Genomic DNA, 22,913 nt, shown 5'->3' with positions numbered 1-22,913 from the left:
GGAAGTGGCCCAGGGAAAGCAGATGATGGTCAGGCAGACCTGACAGCCCTTTGATGTATGTCAGCATGTTTCAGATCAGATTCCCCGCTGACGCCAGTGACTGCCAAGGCTGCTACTGCTAGGGCCATGGGTCGGGACACAGTGGAGTAGGGAGGTCCTGAACCCCCCTGCTACCCCATCTACTGGGTGGCAGTCTCCTCCTCCCCACTTGTGCTGGAAATTGTTTGTTTGCCTACCCCGCCCTGAACCAGGGCCTGGGCTAACACTGACTCTGGGAACTGTTTGTTTGCCCACCCCACTCTGAACCAGGGCACAGGGCTATATTGACTGTGGACTGTAGCGAGTGTTGCATCCTACCCTGTCCTCTGGGCCCACCGTCTTAAAGGGGCCGTTGGACTAGTAGGAATAGGTCCTATCATCAGTTAGGGGCCCAGGACTAAGCGAGACAGCTTACAACCTCCTATGAACAAAACTAAAGATGCCTTAAAAAAAAAAAAAGGCGGCTTTTTTTTTTTTTAATAGGCAAGTTTTATTACTTTGCAATCTACTGTTGCCATCTCCTGTGGTAAATGAAGCAGCAAGCAACTTCACACTTATAAATAGACCATTTAATGTCTGCCATATGGGAATGGTTCCTATTGGTCAGGCAGACAGAACTCTGTCTAAATACACTCTGAAAAGTTTGTTAAAAAAATTACCATTACCTCTAAGTGACTTCGCCGTTCCGCAATAACTCTTTCATCCTTATTTCCAAACAGCTTCTTTGGAGGGAATTCTAAAGTAGCAAGCTGTAATAGATATAAAATAATGTATTGGAACAGTAAATGATAAGCTAAGGTGAAAAAAAAATCTTTAAATCGTGAACTAATCGTAGAGAGGCAAATGACAAATATTCACAAGTTACAATATATGACATTAGATCCAATACCATTATGCCATTCTATTAACATTAACATAATACAGACTGTACTAAAACAACAGGATTGTACTATCACAAGTGAATGATGGCAAATACAGGAATTCAAATTTCTCCATCTACCAAAATAAAAATCAAAAGGTTGTAAACTGAATCTGCATATCACATTGGCTACAAATGAGAAGAAAATATGAGCTGTTCAGGAATTTTGTATATTTTATAGATCAGACTCTATCAGTTAAAATCATTGTAAACTTATCTTCAATTGTGTTACCAACTGTTTCACTTGATTTTGACTGATTCTTTCCATCACTGAATCTGAGCACTTTTACTGAAATCATGCTTTGCGGATAGTAATGCTGGGCTTCAGGTGACCCCAGGTTAGTGCAATTGTTATTCTTAGGTTGTTACTAAAAGTCACTACTGGTGAGCATAAAGACAAGTAAACCTATGATCAGGATATTTTACTGAACAACTGGGCTAATTTTAGAGTACCAAAACCAAATCCACGTGAGTACAGTAAGAGTGCATGTATTGTATTGAAAATGAAAGCTATCAACAGCAGTTTTATTCTAAAATATGACTACCTAAAGATGTCTTACCTATGCAACAGATGCACTGAAGGTAGATGTTCAGAATTTTATATGCTTACTTCACTACTTTTTAATTCTGTGGTAACTAAGAGCAAATTCAGCGAAAAGAGAGTGAATGGGATTCTATTCCCCCCTTGCACATGAAGAGCAATTGCTAACAAATTCTAGTCAATCAGTTATATCTGTTCAAACTCCTAGAAGGCAACAGATTTGCATAAGTGTTACAGAAAGTGTAATTTGGCCCATAAAGTCTTATTTCGGGTGAAGATGCAAATGGAGGAAAGAAACCACCATTACTCACAAAGACGAAGTCTGGTCTGCAGAGATGGTAGTGAAAAATATTTTCACTGATTCATGGACCATATCACATGAAAAAATAATTGTGGCACAAACAAGCAAACACATAATGTTATTGTTAGAGTTGCTTTTCAGAGTGGAAGCACTCAAAAAAAATTGCCTGTTTCCACACAAATTCAAACTGGCTGCCTGAGGATATGAAGAAAGAACAAAAGAAATATCACCAAGAATATAAGTATATTTTAGGACTGAAAGATGTTTATGCACAATATATTAAATTACTAGTTTTATTTTTGCCTTTGAACATTAACACTCAATTTAAGTTTCTGTACATCCTAAACTCAAAACCCCGGTCATCTGAAGAAGTGGGCTGTGCCCATGAAAGCTCATGATACCATCTACATGTTTTGTTAGTCTATAATGTGCTACCAGACTATTTGTTGTTTTTTAAATTTATCTTGTACAGACTAACTCGGCTACCCCCTGAAGATACTCAATTTGAAGGAGTTCTTCAGCAATATCCAGTTTTTCAGCAATAATTCCTGAACCGTATTCTCTAGTTAAACCGTAAGCTGGGTAGTTTAGAGAAATGTTACATTTAATTCCTATTTAAGAACATAAGAACAGCCGTACTGGGTCAGACCAAAGGTCCATCTAGCCCAGTATCCTGTCTACCGACAGTGGCCAGCACCAGGTGCCCCAGAGACGGTGGACCGAAGACAATGATCAAGCGATTTGTCTCCTGCCATCCCTCTCCAGCCTCTGACAAACAGAGGCAAGGACACCATTTTATCCCCTGGCTAATAGCTTTTTATGGACCTAACCTCCATGAAATTATCTAGCTTCTCTTTAAACTCTATTATAGTCCTAGCCTTCACAGCCTCCTCTGGCAAGGAGTTCCACAGGTTGACTACACGCTGTGTGAAGAAGAACTTTCTTTTATTAGTTTTAAACCTACTACCCATTAATTTCATTTGGTGTCCTCTAGTTCTTCTATTATGGGAACTAATAAATAACTTTTCTTTATCAGCCCTCTCCACACCACTCATGATTTTATAGACCTCTATCATATCCCCCCCAGTCTCCTCTTTTCTAAACTGAAAAGTCCCAGTCGCTTTAACCTCTCCTCATATGGGACCCGTTTCAAACCCCTAATCATTTTAGTTGCCCTTTTCTGAACCCTTTCCAAGGCCAAAATATCTTTTTTGAGGTGAGGAGACCACATCTGTACACAGTATTCAAGATGTGGGTGTACCATAGTTATATACAGGGGCAGTAAGATATTCTGGGTCTTATTTTCTATCCCTTTCCTAATACTTCCTAGCATCCTATTTGCCTTTTTGACCGCCGCTGCACTCTGTGTGGAAGTTTTCAGAGAACTGTCCACGATAACTCCAAGATCTCTTTCCTGATTTGTTGTAGCCAAATTAGCCCCCATCATACTGTACGTATAGTTGGGGTTATTTTTCCCGATGTGCATTACTTTACACTTATCCACATTAAATTTCATTTGCCATTTTGTTGCCCAATCACTCAGTTTGGTGAGATCTTCTTGGAGTCCCTCACAGTCTGCTTCTGTCTTGACTATCCTAAACAGTTTGGTATCATCTGCAAACTTTACCACCTCACTGCTTACCCCTTTCTCCAGATCATTTATGAATAAGTTGAAAAGGATTGGTCCCAGGACTGACCCTTGGGGTACACCACTAGTTACCCCTCTCCAATCTGAAAATTTACCATTTATTCCTACCCTTTGTTTCCTGTCTTTTAACCAGTTCTCAATCCAAGAAAGGACCTTCCCTCTTATCCCATGGCCATGTAATTTACACAAGAGCCTTTGGTGAGGGACCTTGTCAAAGGCTTTCTGAAAATCCAAGTATACTATATCTACTGGATCCCCCTAGTCCGCATGTTTGTTAACCCCTTCAAAGAACTCTAACAGATTAGGAAGACAGGATTTCCCTTTACAGAAACCATGTTGACTTTTGTCCAACAAATTATGTTCTTCTACATGCTTCACAATTTTATTCTTTACTATTGTTTCGACTAATTTGCCCGGTACTGAAGTTAGACTTACCGGTCTGCAATTGCCAGGATCGCCTCTAGAGCCCTTTTTAAATATTGGTGTCACGTTGGCTACCTTCCAGTCATTAGGTACGGAAGCCGATTTAAAGGATAGGTTACAAACCACAGATAATAGCTCAGCAATTTCCCATTTAAGTTCTTTTAGAACCCTTGGATGAATGCCATCCGGTCCCGGAGATTTGTTAACATTAAGTTTTTCTATTTGTTCCAAAACCTCCTCTAATGACACTTCAATCCGAGACAGTTCCTCAGATTCATCACCCACAAAGGACGGTGCAGATTCAGGAATCTCCCTAACGTCCTCAGCCGTGAAGACTGAAGCAAAGAAATCATTTAGTTTCTCTGCAATGGCTTTATCGTCCTTGATTGCTCCTTTTATAGCTCGATCATCTAGGGGACCCACAGGTTTTTTAGCAGGCTTCCTGCTTCTAATATACTTAAAAAACATTTTGTTATTTCTTTTTGAGTTTTTGGCTAGCTGTTCCTCAAAATCTTTTTTTGCTTTTCTTTTTACATGTTTACACTTGATTTGACAGTGTTTATATTCCTTTCTATTTGTCTCACTAGGATTGGACTTCCACTTCCTAAAATATACCTTTTTGTCCCTCACTGCTTCTTTTACATGGTGGTTAAGCCACGGTGACTCTTTTTTAGGTCTCTTGCTATGTTTTTTAATTTGGGGTATACATTTAAGTTGGGCCTCTATTATGGTGTCTTTAAAAAGTTTCCATGCAGCTTTCAGGGATTTGGCTCTAGACACTGTGCCTTTTAATTTCTGTTTAACTAACCTCCTCATTTTTGCGTAATTCCCCTTTTTGAAATTAAATGCCAGGGTGCTAGACTGCTGAGGTGTTCTTCCCACCACAGGAATGTTGAATGTTATTATATTATGGTCACTATTCCCAAGCGGTCCTGTAACGGTTATATCCTGGACCTGATCCTGCACTCCACTCAGGACTAAATCGAGAATTGCCTCTCCCCTTGTGGGTTCCTGCACTAGCTGCTCCAAGAAGCAGACATTTAAGCCATTGAGAAATTTTATCTCCGCTTCTCTTCCTGAGGTGACATGTATCCAGTCAATATGGGGGTAATTAAAATCCCCCATTATTATAGAGTTCTTTATTTTGGTAGCCTCTCTAATCTCCCTCAGCATTTCTATGTCAGTATCGCTGTCCTGGTCAGGTGGTCGGTAATATATCCCTACTGCTAATTTCTTATTATTGGAGCATGGAATTTCTATCCATAGCGATTCTATGGAACATGTTGATTCACTTAATATTTTTATTTCATTTGATTCTACATTATCTTCCACATACAGTGCCACTCCGCCACCCACCCGGCCTACTCTATCCTTTCTATATATTTTATATCCCGGTATGATTGTGTCCCACAGATTTTCCTCATTCCACCAGGTTTCAGTGATGCCTATTATGTCTATCTCCTCATTTAATACGAGGTACTCTAGTTCATCCATCTTATTAGTCAGACTCCTAGCATTTGTGTACAAGCACTTTAAAAATTTGCCACTGGTTATTTGTCTGCCCTTCCCTGATGCATTGGATTCCTTTGTATGCGGTTGTTTGTCAGCTCTGGCCCATGGTTTGCCCTCTCCCCTTCTCTCTTTCCAACTACAGCTTAGAGAATCTCTATCAACGGATTCTCCTCTAGGAGTAGTCTCTCTCTGATTTACGTGCATCTCCGCACCAATCGTCTTTCCCCCATCTTTTAGTTTAAAAACTGCTCTACGGCCTTATTAATGTTTAGTGCCAGCAGTCTGGTTCCACCCTGGTTTAGGTGGAGCCCATCCTTCCTGTATAGGCTCCCCCTCTCCCAAAAGTGTCCCCAGTTCCTAATAAATCTAAACCCCTCTTCCCTACACCATCGTCTCATCCACGCATTGAGACTCTGAAGCTCTGCCTGCCTACCTGGCCCAGCGCGTGGAACTGGAAGCATTTCCGAGAACGCCACCATAGAGGTCCTGGATTTCAGTCTCTTTCCTAGCAGCCTAAATTTGGCCTCCAGGACATCTCTCCTACCCTTCCCTTCATCATTGGTACCTACATGTACCACGACCACTGGCTCCTCTCCAGCACTACACATAAGTCTATCTAGATGCCTCGAGAGATCCGCAACCTTCGCACCAGGCAGGCAAGTGACCATACGGTTCTCCCGGTCATCATAAACCCAACTATCTATGTTTCTAACGATCGAATCACCCACTACTAACACCTGCCTCTTCCTAACTGGCATTCCCTCCCCATCAGAGGTATCCTCAGTGCAAGAGGATACCGCAACATCCTCTGGGAGGAGGGTCCCAACTACGGGATGGTTTCCCTCTGCTCCCATTAAATGCTCTGTTCCCTTGAGACTTTCATCCTCCTTAAGAACACTGGGGCTCTCAGACTGGAGGTGGGACATTACTACAGTGTCCCGGAAAGTCTCATCAACATAGCTCTCTACCTCCCTTAGCTCCTCCAGTTCAGCCACCCTGTCCTCCAAAGTTTTGGTGGAGCCCATCCTTCCTGTGACATCTTCAAGAGAGTAATCTGAAGTGGTGCACCGGGGGCAGTGGTAGTGGGTCTCTTTTCCCTCAAAATTATATTCCTCAACATTCACCCACCATTTTCTTTTAATCATTTGCTTCCATATGCTTGGTGGATTAGCAGCATGTTGCTTAATATTATTGTATAAAAGCAATTATGTCCTTGGTAACAATTCTCATTGTATTAATCACTTTTTTTGGTTAATCTATATAATGATATACATAGACAACAAAAATTTCACCTCTGAAGAAGTTATGCTGTATTAAGCATCACTCTATTATGTGTCCACTAGGTATACTAGTCAGACAAAAAAAATCTCCCAAAGGGATATTTTGGTTTTTAAAAACCATATTTTACATTATATTTTGGGATTACTTCTTTCTAAATAAAAAGAGCTTACACAGATATGAAGTGTGGCCACTTTTGACATTTGGCCTGAAGAGTAAGAAAATACTGTATTGGCTGAATGCAGGTGGGTTTCCGCTACCTAAATTCAATTTGAGATTTAGTAATCTTGCTGGATTACTGACTCAGGAAAAGAAGGATTATTCCATCAAGGTGTGGGATGGACAGCAATCCTAAAAATAAGTTTTGTAATGCATAAGCTTGTGGGAACCTGTTTTAGGAGCATAATCTTTGTTGATTTTTCTAGAACTAGAAGGTTCTCCAAAATCAGACGAAGGTACCTTAGGAACTCGTACAGTTTAACCACTACATAGCTCTGGAAACAGGGTACCATACAAATCTTTGCAATGAGGCAAGCAAGAGATCATTATACTGGAGATTAATTCTATATATTAGAGGTGGGCCTTTATCTCTAATAGAGCCAAACAAATGCACTCTGAACAGGACCCAGATCAGAATACCATGGGTCTGAACACCCTGAACTTGGGGACCAGGGTAAACGTCAGCATCTGGATCCAGATCACTGAGGCTCAGACCTATCTTTCGTATACAAATTATATAGCGTAAGCATCTTGTATTCTAAAAAGCCCACTAGGTCTAAGTTATGCAGCATTGACCATCTTACACCATTTAAAATCCCTTTAATCCAGGCCATTCGGTACATTGTTTTATTAATTTATTTTGCTATTCAACTCATTTTATCATATTCTACATTGACACACATTTTAAATGTGCTGTAAATTTTTGTCATGTTTGTGTCTTTATACTGACAACTAATAATATCACTCAATGAGCTACCCAGAGGCTTTGGCATGAAGGTAAGTGACAGCGGGAGGTTTTGGCATTTGGGTAGGGAACAGCTGGTGATTTTTTCTATCTAAGATGATGTGGAAGATGGTTTTGGTTTGGGGTTTCCAAATAGTAAATCTTTCGTGGTGGGGTTCACAAACATTTATTCCCTCCCACTTTCAGGGGAAGGGTTAAATTTGGAAGGGATGTGAATGAAATTTTTTCTTTCCTCTTATAACAATTCTTAAAAACTATTAATTATTCCACTCCACCTCAATATCTGTCAAAACAGCCAACAAAAGCATGCATATTAACTTGATGTTGCTGCTAAAATGATAGACAGTGAACGTTAATATTGATTACATTTCAAGAATAACTTATACAATGAAAAGCAGTGGAAGTTACTGTTGAAAGGTAATCAATATTGACGTTCACTGTGGACAATTTTAGCAGAGTGTCAGTCTTCCTTACTAACAGCCCACTGAAACAAAAGGGACACATTCAAACCACTTAGAACTCATGTTTCAGCCTGGCTGCAGACTCAGGCAGCTATCAAGCAATCAGATAATATCCAATTCACATTCCAAAGGTCACCTTTGGAATCATGAGGGCTGGAAACACTTTCCTGATATTACATAAGTGGAAAACAAGTTCATAATTATGAAAAAATGTAAACATTATTTGTAATTATGTAGTAGCACATATGGTTATATATTATTAGCAGTGGACTCCTTACAGCTGCCATAATTTGTAAAACCAATTAGAGTAAAAAGGGAAGCATCTTTTGCATTTTTGTGGAGAAAAAAAATCATTCTTCTTAAGAAGGTTCTACTAAACACACAACTGTGCTTCTAATCATATCAGAACTGTGAGTTTATAACAAATAAAAAGACTAAAGAAAAATCCCATTAATAGGGACATATTAAGCCATGAGAAATTTTGCACAATTTTTTACAAGCAGCACCTGGTTCGGGCATGCAGTTTAACATGAGGTTCAGAATCAATTAAAAGAAAATGTCACTCAATTCAGCAACCTGACAGTTCAAAAGTTAAAAAAAGAAGCCTCTACAGGCATAAACTGGGAAATGTATCTGAAACTACTAAATTTTTAAAATATTACTGGTATTTGAGCTACTAATGGTAGCAACATTTTAATGCATAGTGAAATTTTCGTTGGCAATGTGGAAAGCTTTTAAGAAACTGTCAAGCAACTGCAAATTATATTACATTTGCCAGACATTATCACACTCCTGATATTTATACATCACTGAAACTCACTTGCATTCATTTCTTCATGGACTCAAAGGCACAGGATGTCTGAGGGGACTAGATTATGTATATGGATCTCTGCCTCAGCTAAAACAAGTGTAAAAAATGTATATAGTATACAGCTCTGAAGACTGTCACAGATATAAACTAATTCCTTTGAAAAATAATTTGACCTTTCATTTACCACCCAGCTGAACTCCTAGGATGAACACCTTAGCTATTTGAACCAACTTCTCTCTAGCAGAATTTAAACAATGCCACACATTAAGACAGCAGCACAGGAGTTCTACCTTCTTACTTGTCTAGGTTTCTTCTTCAGTGACTTTTTTCCACCCTTGCTGCAGTAGTGTTGAAAATGTTTGCCAGCAGTTCTATAGTTTGGATGTTTTATCATTTTCTTGGGCTCCTGAGGACGTGATATGTGTTTTCTGTAGGGCAAATTAAAAAACCTATTCCCTAATTGATAGGAATAGTGAGTTAAAAGATTTCCTGAGGGGAAGTGTCCACGTGTGGCATGCAAAATTTCTAATCTTTTATTTTGGCTGCAGAGGCATTTCTCCACCATACTTATCGTCATCCTGATACAAATTTTGTTACGCACAGATGCACACTCAGAGCTAAATTACTCAGAGCTCTTCTGCTTGAACTCAAAGAAAATGGTGAATTAAATAATACAAGGAAACAGCTGATAGGAGACTGTATATCAGTGCTCTCTTAACGTGTGTTAGCAGATGGGTGGGGACTCTGTTCCACACTAGGTTGGTAGGGCCAATTAAAACTTCCCAGTGGACCTGGAGGAGGACCAGGGAGCAGGCCACTAATTATTAGCAGGCTCAGCTATGCAGGAAGTGGAGGGGCCAGTATATAGGCAGCTAGCTGGCTACTACCAGGACAGGGAAAGGCTGCAATGAAGTGGAGTCCAGTCACTACTGAGTGGAAGAAGCTGAAGGCTGGTAAAAGCCCAGGGAAACTGAAGCCAGGACTAAGGAGTTATAGACCTATAGGCTACCTGGGATAGAACACTGTGTAAAGGACAGATCTGGATTCACCTACTGGCCACTGGAGAGCGTAATAGGAAGCAAGAACCTGAAGCATGGCCTGGTACAAGACCTGAGGCCTGAACCAAAGTCAGCAAAAATTAGGCTATGAAGAAAAGTCAGGCCCTATCAAAAAGCAGATGCTTGCTGACATGTGCATTTGGCATAGGAACCAGTATCACTGCTAATACACACTGGATATGTAAACACCCCAATCCAGCACAAGATGATTTGAAAGTAGCAATGAATGTAGATGCTTTGTCTGAAGTGTCAAGGGGAGGTAATGAACATGCCATGAAATATGTAAGGTGGGATATAAGTTTATCTCAGATTGTTTGTCTCAATCTATCAACATGGAGGAACCTTGTTCATATCCTTTGTCTGGCATAGAGGAGAGAGGAAAGTTGTGTTACTCACTGAGCTGATCCATTGTAATAGAAATACATGTGCTAGTGCAATGGTCCCCAAAGTGGTGCTCGCGGGCACCGTGGCGCCTGCCAGGCCATTTCTGTGCGCCCGCTAAGTGAACGGGGCCAGCCCTGCCCCCAGGCGCACGGGGAGCATCGGCCCTGGGCGCACAGCACGAGTGGCCCTGACCCCAGGTGCAGAGAGTTTGGGTGGCCCTGCCTCAGGGTGCACGGTGCAAGGGCTGTGCCAGCCCCGGGCACGCAGCACATGGGCAGTGCTGGCCTCGGGCGCCCAGTGTTTGGGTGGCCCCACCTCCAGGTGCACAGCACATGGGATGTTCCGGCCCTGGCGCACGGCGTATGGGCAGCCCCATCCCTGGGCGCGCGGCACAGGAGCAGCGCCGGCGCCGGGAGTGCAGTGAATGGGTGGCGCCAGCACCAGGCGCGCACCGTATGAGTGACCCCAGCCCCAGGCACGTGCACAGCCCCGGGTGCGTGCGTGGCTCCAGCCCCGGGTGCCCGGCACATGAGTGGCTCCAGCCCCCGGGTGCCCGGCAGCCCCAAAAAGTCGGGGACCACTGTGCTAATGTAACAGATTACATTGATCCAGGGAGCTAGGACTGTGATTCGTTGACAATAAATCTGACTAAGTACCTTTGCCACTGAACTGAGTCTGTGGTCTCTTTGGGCAATTCAAATTGAGGTCTGGTGGACTGGCTATCAGCACGGAGAGAACGCACATGCAGCCAACAACGGAGAACCCTGGTAACCCATCTGCTCATCTGGTAAATAGGAGAACTATTTACCAGATAGAACTACTGGTATAGAAACTGTGATCTGACAGGGCAGAAAACTCCAAGTTAGGGGACAGTTTTATCTCCTCCTTTCAAATCCAGCATTTGAGGAGCTGTAGATGCACTGGGTAGCCAGCAAAGGAAGTTCATATGAGTTCAAAAAAGAGAATGGGAAATCATGGACTGGAATATGTAATTTGATGGCAGAAACTGAGGCTTTAAAAATAATAGGAGTAAGAAATGTATAATGCTACAAACTATAACGACAGCTATTAAATGGCTAAGACAACATGCCACAGAATTGTTGGGGCAGAGATAAAAAAAGCTGAAAGAAGCACAAGAGCCCTAGAAACCCCCTCTCTCAACAGGGTGAAAAGCAGCCCAGAGACATGATACGGTACAGAAAGAACAGGAACAAAATAGGAAATTGGAAACAGCTGCAGAAAATCTGTAAAAAAAAGTGCCATCCTTCCATTATAAATCTTGTTGCGTTATGGCCGTGGTATTTATACAGTGCCTGAAGAGTGGGGGGAGAAATGGAAAAAGGTGAACCTAACAAAATTAAAAGATGAAATGCTGGATGATGGCAATGTGAACATGTGGAATGACCCAAAAAAATCACCTAACAAGCCATGCACAGAGGCCACTACATTGAACCACAACCATATGATAACCAGATTAAGGTGAAACCTAAGCCACTTGTGGTACTGGCCACTGTTGGAAGGCAGGATACTGGGTGAGATGGACTATTCATTTAAGCTAGGACGGCCATTCTTAAGAAACCAAGACTGATACCTGTCAGAAAAGGAGAAGTGGTCACTGGATTGGTAAATTTTCCAAGTAGGGAAAAAATAGAACAGTTCACAGAGAAGAGGAGACACAAGGAAGTAGATAAAGAATTTCAAGGTAAAGAATCTAGAGTGAGTGGGTTAACATATAAAATTGATGCATTAATGCATGGAGTTGCCCAGAAACAGTTAACTGCAGCTTCTTCTTCTTAGTGTATGCACAGTGTGCCTCAGATGGCACACAACCAGGATTCAACACAGAATTTGGTTCACTGGTTAGATCATTAGCTTCCCTGGCTTGGGCAGTATATGGATGGGGAGTGCCACAAGAATGCTGATCCATGCCGCAGCAGCAAGGAAGGGCAATCCTGCAATCCATTTGCCATGCAGACAAAAGCAATAGGCAGTAAGAAAATGCAGGTTTTGCGAGAGCAGATAATCCATACTCTCCTCTCCGAGCCAGCATAAAAACAGGGATATGGGTTCTGAACCTCTTTAACTCACAGAGCCCCACTTCTCACTGAGAGCTAATACAATCTTCTTTCTGAAACATTTTTACACACCAGTTACATTTTTCTTTATATCCTTTGTTTGCTAAACATGCTGTTATTGCCCGCATTTTACGATTGCTTGACAGAGTTAATCAATCACTCTTGGCTCAGGTCTCCCTCTCTTACTAGGTTGCTCCCCCAACCTCTTTTCTTCTGTTTTACAGAAACCTCCATTGCTGAAAAAAGGAAGCAACTGAAAATAAAACATATAAAGAGAAAACAAGGTAAAAACTTTAAGCAAGACCAGAAATTATTTTAACCCTGTAGGAATGCAACAACTGGAAATATCCTTACTTAGTTGCCAAGCAACAGAAATGCACACTTTTCTTCCAATCCTAACCGCTAATATTAAAAATGTAGCTTTTCTAAATTGTGTAGCAGAGTTTTAAGAATAAATATTAATATAAAGTAGTAGAAAATGTCTAAGTATAGACTCAATACAAGTGGGTAAATAACAGTATGAATTTTAAACAAAAAGGTTGGTTATTTGTTTAACTCTTCTATTTGTCTATCTTCTAAAATATATTACCCTAATAATTAAGCTCTTAATACCTTATATTGTATAGTTGTGAATACAATTCAGAAGCCATTTCTCTTAAATTATAAGTGTGTCGTATACGTGTGTATATACAGTATATATATATATATATATATATATATATATATATATATATATATATATATATATATGTTGTCATTTTTAATATGTTGTGAGTCACATGACTACTTTTCTGTCTTAGTTTTGCTGGAACTAAAGTCAAATTTATTTTAACAGAAGTGGTATCATACTGGTTTAGTATCATGTTTGGGATATAGCTATATAATACCACTTAACTTTTTATAAAGCTCAAAAAGACCTCAGCTATCAGAATATACACACATATATTTTTTCCTATACAAAAATGCAGTTGCTAACAAGAAAATTGATATTATTAATCACAGGTTGGATTGTTTGTTTGAGTTTTTTCTAAATGCAGGAGGAAACCTTAACAAATACAAAAGTAAATGTTAACAAAATGTCAATTTCTTGTTTGCGATTTGTAAATTTGTTTTCCCCTTTATTAAATATTGAAATATAGTTGTAAGTAGGGTCCTACTTGAATTGTGGGATGATAGTCCATAAACTGGGGCTGAGTTCCAATGAATTCACTCTCAAGAATTAAGGTTGAAATGTAACTATGAATCTGACATTTCCTTATTTTCTAGTGCTTGACTGTGCAACCTTAGTAACAGTCTTAACTTTTCTTTTAAACGTAGTTTCCTTAATATGGTATTTCTTTGTTGTTTTTTCATAAGAAAAAAGCCCAAAATTGCTGGATCGAGCAAGACCTGCATGTTTTGGGAAAATAATACAATATTTATTCATCAAAATTGTGATGAAAGGCAAACTCAAACTCTCTGAGGCTATGGTCTACTGCAGGGCTGCCCAAACTTTTCCTCTTGGGTCCCCCCCTCCAGTAATGGAATATGTCCAGGCCATTACCCTCCTCTCCCCCGGGCTAGGAGTGGAGTGGGGCTGGGGCAGAACCAGACCAAAACTGGTGACAGAGCAGGACTAGACTGTATTCTCTCCCCACCCCTATGAGGCCTGGATCCTATATTACCTTCCTTTTACCCCTGATGGTTCCTCTATGCTCCCCTAGGATGACATGCCAGTTTGGGCATCTAGTGGAAGACTTAGGGAAATTCCTGTCCTGTATGCTTCTTACTGGTACAGTATTTATTTGTGCTTAAATTGATAATATTCTCATTCCAAGTACAATGCCAAGACCTGATTAGTTTGTTAGATGTGCATTCACTGTTCCCATCGACTTCATTGAAAGTGATAGGATAATTGGGCCCCTGGAGCTCTAAACTTACACACTGTATTGCCATTTGACTAATGTGCCTGACTTAAGAACAGAGATAAGAACTCTCTCTAGCAGTTTTAACAGGTCATCCAGAAATGATTTGCCTGTTGCATACAAGCTCATCTAAGTGACATCTGGCTGCATTTATGACTCTTCCTTGTCTCGTGTGACCAACTAATGTTGTAAATTTCAGTCACCCTTGCCTTTGAGAAATGCTAATAATGAAAACTCAGAGGACAGGAATAATTCTTTCTGGTGAACAGACATGGATTTCTGACTACTCGATATTAATGGCAGATTTGCAGGTTCTTAAAAAACAGCTGCCACAAAGAAATATACCTGCAAACAAATAAGCAGTATTTCTCTAAATTGATTTGTTGTAGGCATAAAGCAGCAACTCTTTAGGATAAAGTAGGCTGATTATTGAGAGAAACAAAATAACTTTATACATTGCTTAGAATGGTAAAAAAGGGAAACATTCAAAATAAAGAACCTATAAGCTAAAAGCCTCGTTTTTAAGTGGCGCTTTAAATTTAGATTGCTTACATATATATTTTAATTTATGTTTAATCTTTAAACAGATTATGAAAATGGCTGCTTAAACACAAAATTCATATTATAAGGTCTCTTGCAACTCATTCCCACAAATCATCAACTCTCAACTGTCTATGAGAGAGAAACTCAAAAGATAGTAACGTTTCCTAGCTGGACAACTATATTAAGAAAGAAATGGATTCTCGGGGACACACTTGGGGCAGAAGGCATTTGAAGTCAAAGGAGAACAAGCCACTGGGGGGAACAAAGGACATGAGTGTTGAGGACTCGCTAATTTATTGGGAGTCTTAAAATATTTTATAAGGTCTCAAATCCTACAGACAAATTAGCAGATGGGAGGATCTTCACCTCAATTTATTTTATGTTTCTCTCTCTCTCTCTCTCTCTCTCTCAAAATAAAGATTATAGGTTTCCTGGTTTCAGAGACAGCTTTGGAAGTTTGACACAAATGTGGCCTACAAGTTCAAAGTCCTAAAGGCAAAAAAATATATCCCAAGATTTATCATTTAAAATTTTCTGATTTTTAAAGCACTCATAATTTTGGGGCCTGATTCATGATAATTGAACATTTGGTTTTGGAAATACTGGGGCTTAAGTCAATTTCACAAGCTTCATGACTATGGAGTCATGGCTAGCACAATATATTACAGTACTTCCCGAGTAACATATATTACATAGCCAAATTAACATAATGGTGTCAGCCCACTTGTATAATGTTTGCTAATCCAGGCAAAGAAGATGGCACAAAGCTGCAATCACTTGAAAACATCCTTGCCAAGCTACTTCATCCTCAAAACACACACAAAATTATGTTATGTCAAGAAATCATTGAGCTCAGTTAGACAACACAACTGCAAGAGAGACTATGCACACTTAATAACCTCTCCTCCTCCCCCCTCCAAGTAATATTAAATCATTAACAATTTTGTGTTGGTTAATAGTTTGGCTGACTTTAGTGTAAATGATATGGTTATTTATTTCCACATAACAATTTTATCATTGGAATTAGAGTAGAGTATATAGACACCTGTGCTTAAAAACATTATAAGGCTCTTACTTCCCAACACAAGTATTACAAGTCTAGGAAATCCAGCAATATGTTTAAAGATAAAAGAAATCCACACAACATGAAAATACACAACTGAGGCACCCAAAGAACCTTAACTCCACCCAGGTGGTAATACCATGAAATAACTAGATGATTATAATCCACACATAACATGTATAGGTCCACATTAGAAGCAATTGACTTTTAAAGACAGAGTATGTATTTTATTGCTCATGGTCACATGCACATTTTACAGATTGAAACAGATCAGACAGGTTGACCAGAGAGCATATGTGAAAAATTAGGATGGAGATAGGAGGTAATAGGTATCTAGATAAGATGACTACTTCTTCTTAAACTCTTGTACTCCGAGTGGAGCATAGGTCATCTATAAGTCTCCTCCAATTCACTCTGTCTCGAGACAAAACTTCTAGCTGACTCCAGGAGTACCCCAGTTGTTGTCCTTCAGTCTCAATAGATGTTTTCCACGTTGTCCGAGATCTTCCTCTTTTGCATTTTCCTTGCGGATTCCATGTGAGAGTTTGATGGACTATGTTGGATAATGGTTTTCTGAGTGTGGCCTAGCCATCCCCACGTTCTTCTCTTGAATTGAACGTCAACTGGTTCTTGTCCTGCTCTGTTCCAAATCTCCTCATTTGTGACAAAGTCTTGCCATTTGATGAGAAGGTTGTACCTCAGGCATCTGTTTATGAATGTCTGTAGCTTGTGATTTGAAGACTTTTTAGTACGCCAGGTCTCGCATCCTCTTCACATCTGTGTTGAAGATCCACAGTTCTGTCTTCGCAGATAGCATTTGTAAGCTCCATATGGGATGAAGATAAGACTAAGCCCCAAATATTGAGACTGTCCCTATGAAATCAAGACATCTGGTCATCCTGCATTCAGAGATGGTCTGATCTAATGCCCACTAAAGTCACTGGGAGTGTCTCTCTTCACTTAAATGGGTGCTAAATCAAGTTTTAAGTACGTCTGCGGCAGGATCAAGAAAAGTACCAGAATCTGACAATATTCTGCTTTAAACATATAGTCATTTTCCTTGTCCTCTCTTCATTCAGCACTCTATTCATTCATTTTAACATTACCTTCAAAAGTATATCACCCACCGAGATGTGATGGGCACTTTTTAGCTGTATGATACCCCCAACCATCTTCTCTAAAAAGGGATTTTTTTCTCATGCGCGTTTCCAGTTACCTGTCCATTGCAGTATACGTTCTGGGCTACGATTTTGATATATTCCTTATTGTAAATCTGATTGCTTTGCTCACTTTTTATTTTCACCCCTGCTTTGTCCATGAAATTTTCAGTTCCCCAATACAGCTCAATTTATTTCACTCAAACCACTGTTTCTTTGTGTATTTTTATATTAAGCCACGGAAGATTGTAGTCTATTGATTTTATCATGCAGGGGCTTTAGTAACTTTTACTGCAGTCTCTTGCTTTGGGCTTTGTAGAGGGCATAGACATTCTTAGGAGGCAAAACTGTGCCTTCTATATGGCTTGTACTGCAGAGACAGGCGATGAAGAATTCACTTGATTGATTCTTTATTTAACTTACAGCAATCCAGACCACTGTTCTGAGAATGCCAAAGTGAGATCTCACTGCTCAGACAAAACTAAATATTCTCTAATTCACTAACAATAAACTGTTCTCAGCTCCAGAGTAGCTAAGAAATTAGTCATTTTCTTTAGTTACCCTATTTATTTAAAGAAGGCAAGGCTATGCTGTTCCCTATAGCCCAAATCTGAAAGTTCACGACAGAAAAATGTCTCTCACCATGAATGAGCTCACATTCACAAGAGATTCATTTAACCTGGATGGAATAAGGAACATGAGAGTTTTGTTCACAAGCAAAGCTTTTAATCTAATACTCACTGGAAGACATATCAAAAAATCATGACTGACCAAATATAGCTAGGTACATTTAATCAAGCCTATGGACTCCTCTAATAAAAGATACACACAGGTACCATTACTAAGAATCTGACGATGGTAGATCCCTGGCTGACATAGGCTTTATGCAAGGCACGTGGCCAGATACTCTGCATTGAAGGTGATGTCATGGTCAGAAGACGAAATGGAGCAGTTGCGTTTGTCTCTTCCATCCCACCCCCAAACCCTAAGGTGTCTTTCCTTTGTTTCATGAAGGAGAAAGAGGAGATCAAAGAGCCCAGGAGGCTGGTGTGTAGAAAAAGGCGGGCGGGGGAAGGCAAGGGAAGGAATGCATGTAATTTAGAACCATCTGACTTCCCCTCAGTACTCTCTGTATCTTCTCTTCTATTTCTTGTTCAGTGAAGGCTGAGTGGAGAGCAGATGTTGTCCCTTCATCCCATTTTGGGCTGTGCAGTGAGAGTCCAGGGCTTCCCTGTGAGACTGACAGGGAGGACCCTGGATACCCACACCTACCCCACTGAAAGCAGAGGGTCTGGATAGGAAGTACAAAAAGAGGGCACCGCAGCTCAGTTGGGCTGGAGCTGCCAGGCAGGATGGACACTTTTTTCCTACTATTGAAGTGAGAGCTTGAAGATGGCCCCAGCAGGGCTGAGGACTCGCCAGAACAGCCAGCCAACAGAGATGCCAAGGAGCTGCTGGTGGTGTACTCAAGGGTGGAGGAGGATGACCCTGAGGTATAGGTATACCAGAAGGGGAGGGGAGGAAGTAGCCCAGGGATACTAGATGATAGTCAGGTTGTGGTGTTGCTGGAATCCAGGTCAGTGTGTTTCAGCTGGATCCTCATTGACCCAGTAGCAGACCACTCTTCCATTGTTAGGATCCTGGACCGGGACACTGTGGAATAGGGTGGGCTTGGGTCCAAGCAATCTTTTCAAATGGGACCTTTCAGCAACAGAGAGGAGTAAGCATGGTGACTGTATGAATGATTTAATTCTGTCAAAGTAAAAAGTTAGTGCTTGTCTGATATCCAAAGTGTGTTGCATGGCCTCATGCTGGTTGCCATGTGGTTTAGGGAGGAAGTAAGTATGGTATTATACCCTGGATACTGAGGGAGATGCCAAAGGGTTGTACCTGGTTTTAGTAAAGGCTGGACCCCAGGGAAAATCTGAGGAATCTCCCGTGAGAAGGATGTATGGTGATATGCAAGTACATGTCTTGGAAATCTACAGGTAACAGTTGCAGAAGGTGGTTTATTTCTTCTCACAGAAGGTATTTGTGAAAAATGTCTTTGAAGAGAGAGGAGGAAGGTGGCTGAGAGAAGAATGGAACTGAACTGTCGCTGACTATTTGCAACAATTATTTGTTGTGGGGTATCAAACAGTTACCAAACTGATGGACTAACGTGTATGGTTGCAACATCTGGATTGGGGAAGCATCTTGGGGCCTCGACCAAATTTAAAAATTTGGTCTTTTGAGATAGATGGATGGGGAAGAGCCATCTCTGTTGATGTGTCTGAATTTTGGAGCAAGTCTCTGTTGCCTGCATTGTGGATCATAATGCCATTGAGGGGTGAAATATGGAGGTTTGGCTGACACATATCTTGTCTTTTCAGTGCAGGTGTGCACATGCCACATGAATGCAGAGTAACTCTGGAATTCTTCAATGAATGAGGGAATTAATTCATCTGGTGAACAGTGTACTCACCAAAGAGTTCAGACCCTTCAAACAGAAAATCATATCTCTGCATGGAAAGAGCAGGTTATGGGGTACACTCATTGGTACCAGTTTCAATGGATTCCCCAAGATCAGAACTAGAGTCCATAGTACAGGGTCTCTGACCTCCCTGCATGGTGATGGAAAAATGATTGACAGGACCCACACCATCCTACGCACCGGCATTCATGATGTGCCAATTTGCGCATCACCTTGGGGAGGTAGATGAGTCCTGACAGGACCTGGAGCAGTTTTGGTCAGTTTTATATGACCTTCTCCTTGGCACGCTCAGTGGGCAATGACACTTCCAACTCTTCAGAAAGGCATCAGCTCCAGAACATGAAATGGTAGCTCTCTCCACACATGAGAGCGACCTCTGGTCTGATGGAGTCCTTGGTGCTGAAGTAGATCACATATCCTGTTCGAGTAAATGCTGCTTAAGACAAATATCCCTCACTTCAGTCCATTTTGTAAATGGATTTGCAAACTGAACACTGCTAGTTGGTGTTTGCTTAGACACAGCAAGTACCATATATGGGGACTGCTGATGGGGATTGCCTCCTCACATGATGGACAATATTTATACCCTGTGGATATCTTCAGAGAAAACGTACACAATTAACTAACAAATCTAACTATACTCTAGATATTAAGTAACTATATACAATATGAAAACACAGTCAGTAAACAGAGGAATGTGAAGTAAAACCACAGAGTTGACTCCTGATATGGACAGTAAGGAAGAACTGAGGGAGGGCCGTAACTAGGTGAGGGCTATAGCCATGATGCATGAGCACTGCCTATCTACCAGTGCGGGCAGGCAAAATTCTGTGACTCCTGAGTGCTAGGTGCACACACATCCAAGTAGAATAGATAGCAGCATCTACTCAAAGAAGAATATTCTTCCAATATCCAATGGCTGGGGGGACAGCTTCATCTCTTAATTGATGTGATTTATGTGAGGAAAAAACTGGACAATGAATAACCTAGTTAACGTGAAGCCCCTATTTGGGTAATGAGGGGTCTGAAGACGGCATAAGCTTCCTTAGTACAAAGAGTGCGTTCGGAGTCTCTGTGGGCGAGGTCGTGCTTATATGGCACTTCAGGTAGCATTGATGAGAAGGATGATTTCAGTACCTAGGGCGAGTTAGGTACTATGGTAAGTTTGTACAGTGGCTCCAGGAAGTCTGATAAGCTCCCAGAACTAGAGCAGCTTGGACTCTCAGTGGTACCCTGTCTGGGACATGAGGTATCAGAAATAGTTTCAGTAGTGCCCTAACCATTTTTGACAAAGGCTCTCCATGAGGACATCTGGAAGACCTATTCTTGGGAACCTGTTTGGTATTCTCCATACTCTTATGCTATGTAGAATTCAGTTTTTCAAGTTAGCAGTTTATTCCACCTTGACTCTGATATGATCTTGACCTATGAACTCTGAAAAATCATGTGTATGTATATGATCTGGTAACTAATCTTCTTAACTTTAGTTTTTAGTTACTAAAGGATTACCATCAGCAAGATTATTGGGTATGAAGTCTAGAGTCTGGGTGATGAGCAAAGGGCTGGAATGCCTAATACGACTGCGTTTTGCACTTCCTGTTAACCAATGTAATGACAAGTTCACTTTCATTACAGACTTGGTACAGTCCAATGATAGAATAATCACTAGTTTCGTTTAAGTTTGTCCTATTTCTCAGCAGTCTTCCTAAATTTGGCATCTTCATCCATGACCCACTAAGTTACAGAAACATCATCATTAATCTTGCATTGAACAATATAAAGCAACAAAGGTTACAGAATTTTACAGTTTATTCATTTTAAGAAGTGTGTCTGCTCATATACATTTTCAGACTAATTTGCTGAACAAAGTGCTTGCTTTTAAGTAATCTAGAGCAAAACACATCCCTTCGCATGTGCAAGCCCCTCCTCCCAAAGCCAAAAACCTCCAACAATACCTGCACAGCATGGAGCAAGTACAGGACTATTTTTAAGCTGCTTTGGTAACTTGTGAAAACTAAAAGATAAACTATGAGCTGAGTATTTTTTCAGCAAACAGCATTTTTGCAAAATATGTGTTCTGAGGGGCTCTAAAACAAATTGTGAATAAAATATAATTCAATGAATTGCGTTGGTTGAAAAAGTAAAAACATTTAGTTTACTCTTGTGTCCCAAAACAATATTGTGTTTTGAAATTTGCCTTATTTAAAAAAACCCACGTAAGGGCAAAGAAACCACCCAAAATATAATGGATTCAAAATGAAAAACATTAAAAAATAAAAATTGCCTATGAAAAATGAGTTATTTGCTGACTTCGAATACAGACTATTCTGTGAGTACAAGAAAGAAAGGAGAGTCACTAAATGTGTAACAATTATGGGTTGGAAGAGCGTTTGTGATTTTAGTTTTTGTTACAAAAGCATTCTTCACTAATACTTCAATGATATATGAATATATATGATAAAATGGAAAATTATATATACTATAATTTGTGCTGAACAAAACTAATGCTAATAGTCTTTTAAAACAGTAATGTTCATAGACAGCTATGTATTTTTAACATTACTGTTTTGTTATTTTGCTTTCAATATTTTTGGAAAATGGCATCTTGAGCAGGGGCTAAACAGGAAAATTAAAATGAGGTAATTCATCCTTTTATGAACCATGTTTCATATAACATCTTGTTAATGCTTTTCTTTGTTTGACATAATTACACTGCCATAGGGCATCTTTACATGTATGATGCTTGCTGGTCACAAGCACTATAGTTAATGCTGCAAACCATTTCCTTTCTAACCTTGTGCTCTCACAATGAATTTTCTGTAACAGTCACCTTTTGGGGACAAAGTTTCTATTCTGCACCGTTAGCGAATACTAGGGGGCTGCACCCCCTGCTCACTGTACTCGCTACCCCCCCCCCCCCGCGCTCTCTGAGGGCAGGGTTTCTGGCCAAGAGGGGAGGGGACAGGAGCGGGCTAGGGATAGGTGTCTGGCTGGGGAGGGGGAAAAGCAGGAACAGGCTGGGTGTGTAGGGTCTTGGAGGAAGGTGAAGGGGCTGCGGGGAGAGAAGAGATCAGGCTAGGATGTCAGAGGCGGCATAGGGCAGCTCCTGGTGGGAGGGTCAGGCTCGGATGGCAGAGGGGACCCAGTCCTAACAGCTCCACTCTGGCGGTGCAGCCTCCCTGGGCATGACGCAGGACACGGAGCTGGATCAGCCCATACACGCTGGGGAATGGTGCCAAGGCTGGCCACAGCAAGCAACTAAGGAGGTGGGCAACGGCAGCAGCATGAGGATGCAGATGATGTCACTCGATCGTCCAGTAGGAAACTTTTTTATATAGAGAGATAAATGTATAATTTGG

At 40.8% G+C, this 22,913-nt stretch overlaps 1 protein-coding gene across 6 annotated transcripts in view; it reads right to left on the bottom strand.

Moving 5' to 3' along the window:
• The window catches only part of KIF16B (kinesin family member 16B), a 234,749-nt gene that overhangs the window by 25,324 nt on the left and 186,512 nt on the right, over positions 1-22,913 (bottom strand). For 5 of the 6 annotated variants that reach the window (XM_075925627.2, XM_075925623.2, XM_075925622.2 and 2 more), the window contains one exon: positions 705-788. The exons of the other annotated variant lie outside the window; for it this stretch is intronic. In XM_075925627.2, coding sequence (XP_075781742.2) covers positions 705-788 — 84 coding nt within the window. The remainder of the gene's footprint in view (positions 1-704; positions 789-22,913) is intronic. 6 annotated transcript variants of the gene reach the window in all.

This window comes from Pelodiscus sinensis, chromosome 3 (assembly GCF_052426305.1).
Source record: "Pelodiscus sinensis isolate ZL-2025 chromosome 3, ASM5242630v1, whole genome shotgun sequence".
Classification (NCBI taxonomy): domain Eukaryota; kingdom Metazoa; phylum Chordata; order Testudines; family Trionychidae; genus Pelodiscus; species Pelodiscus sinensis.
Note: the sequence above shows the minus strand (reverse complement) of the source record. Positions and strands in the feature narration are given on the sequence as shown.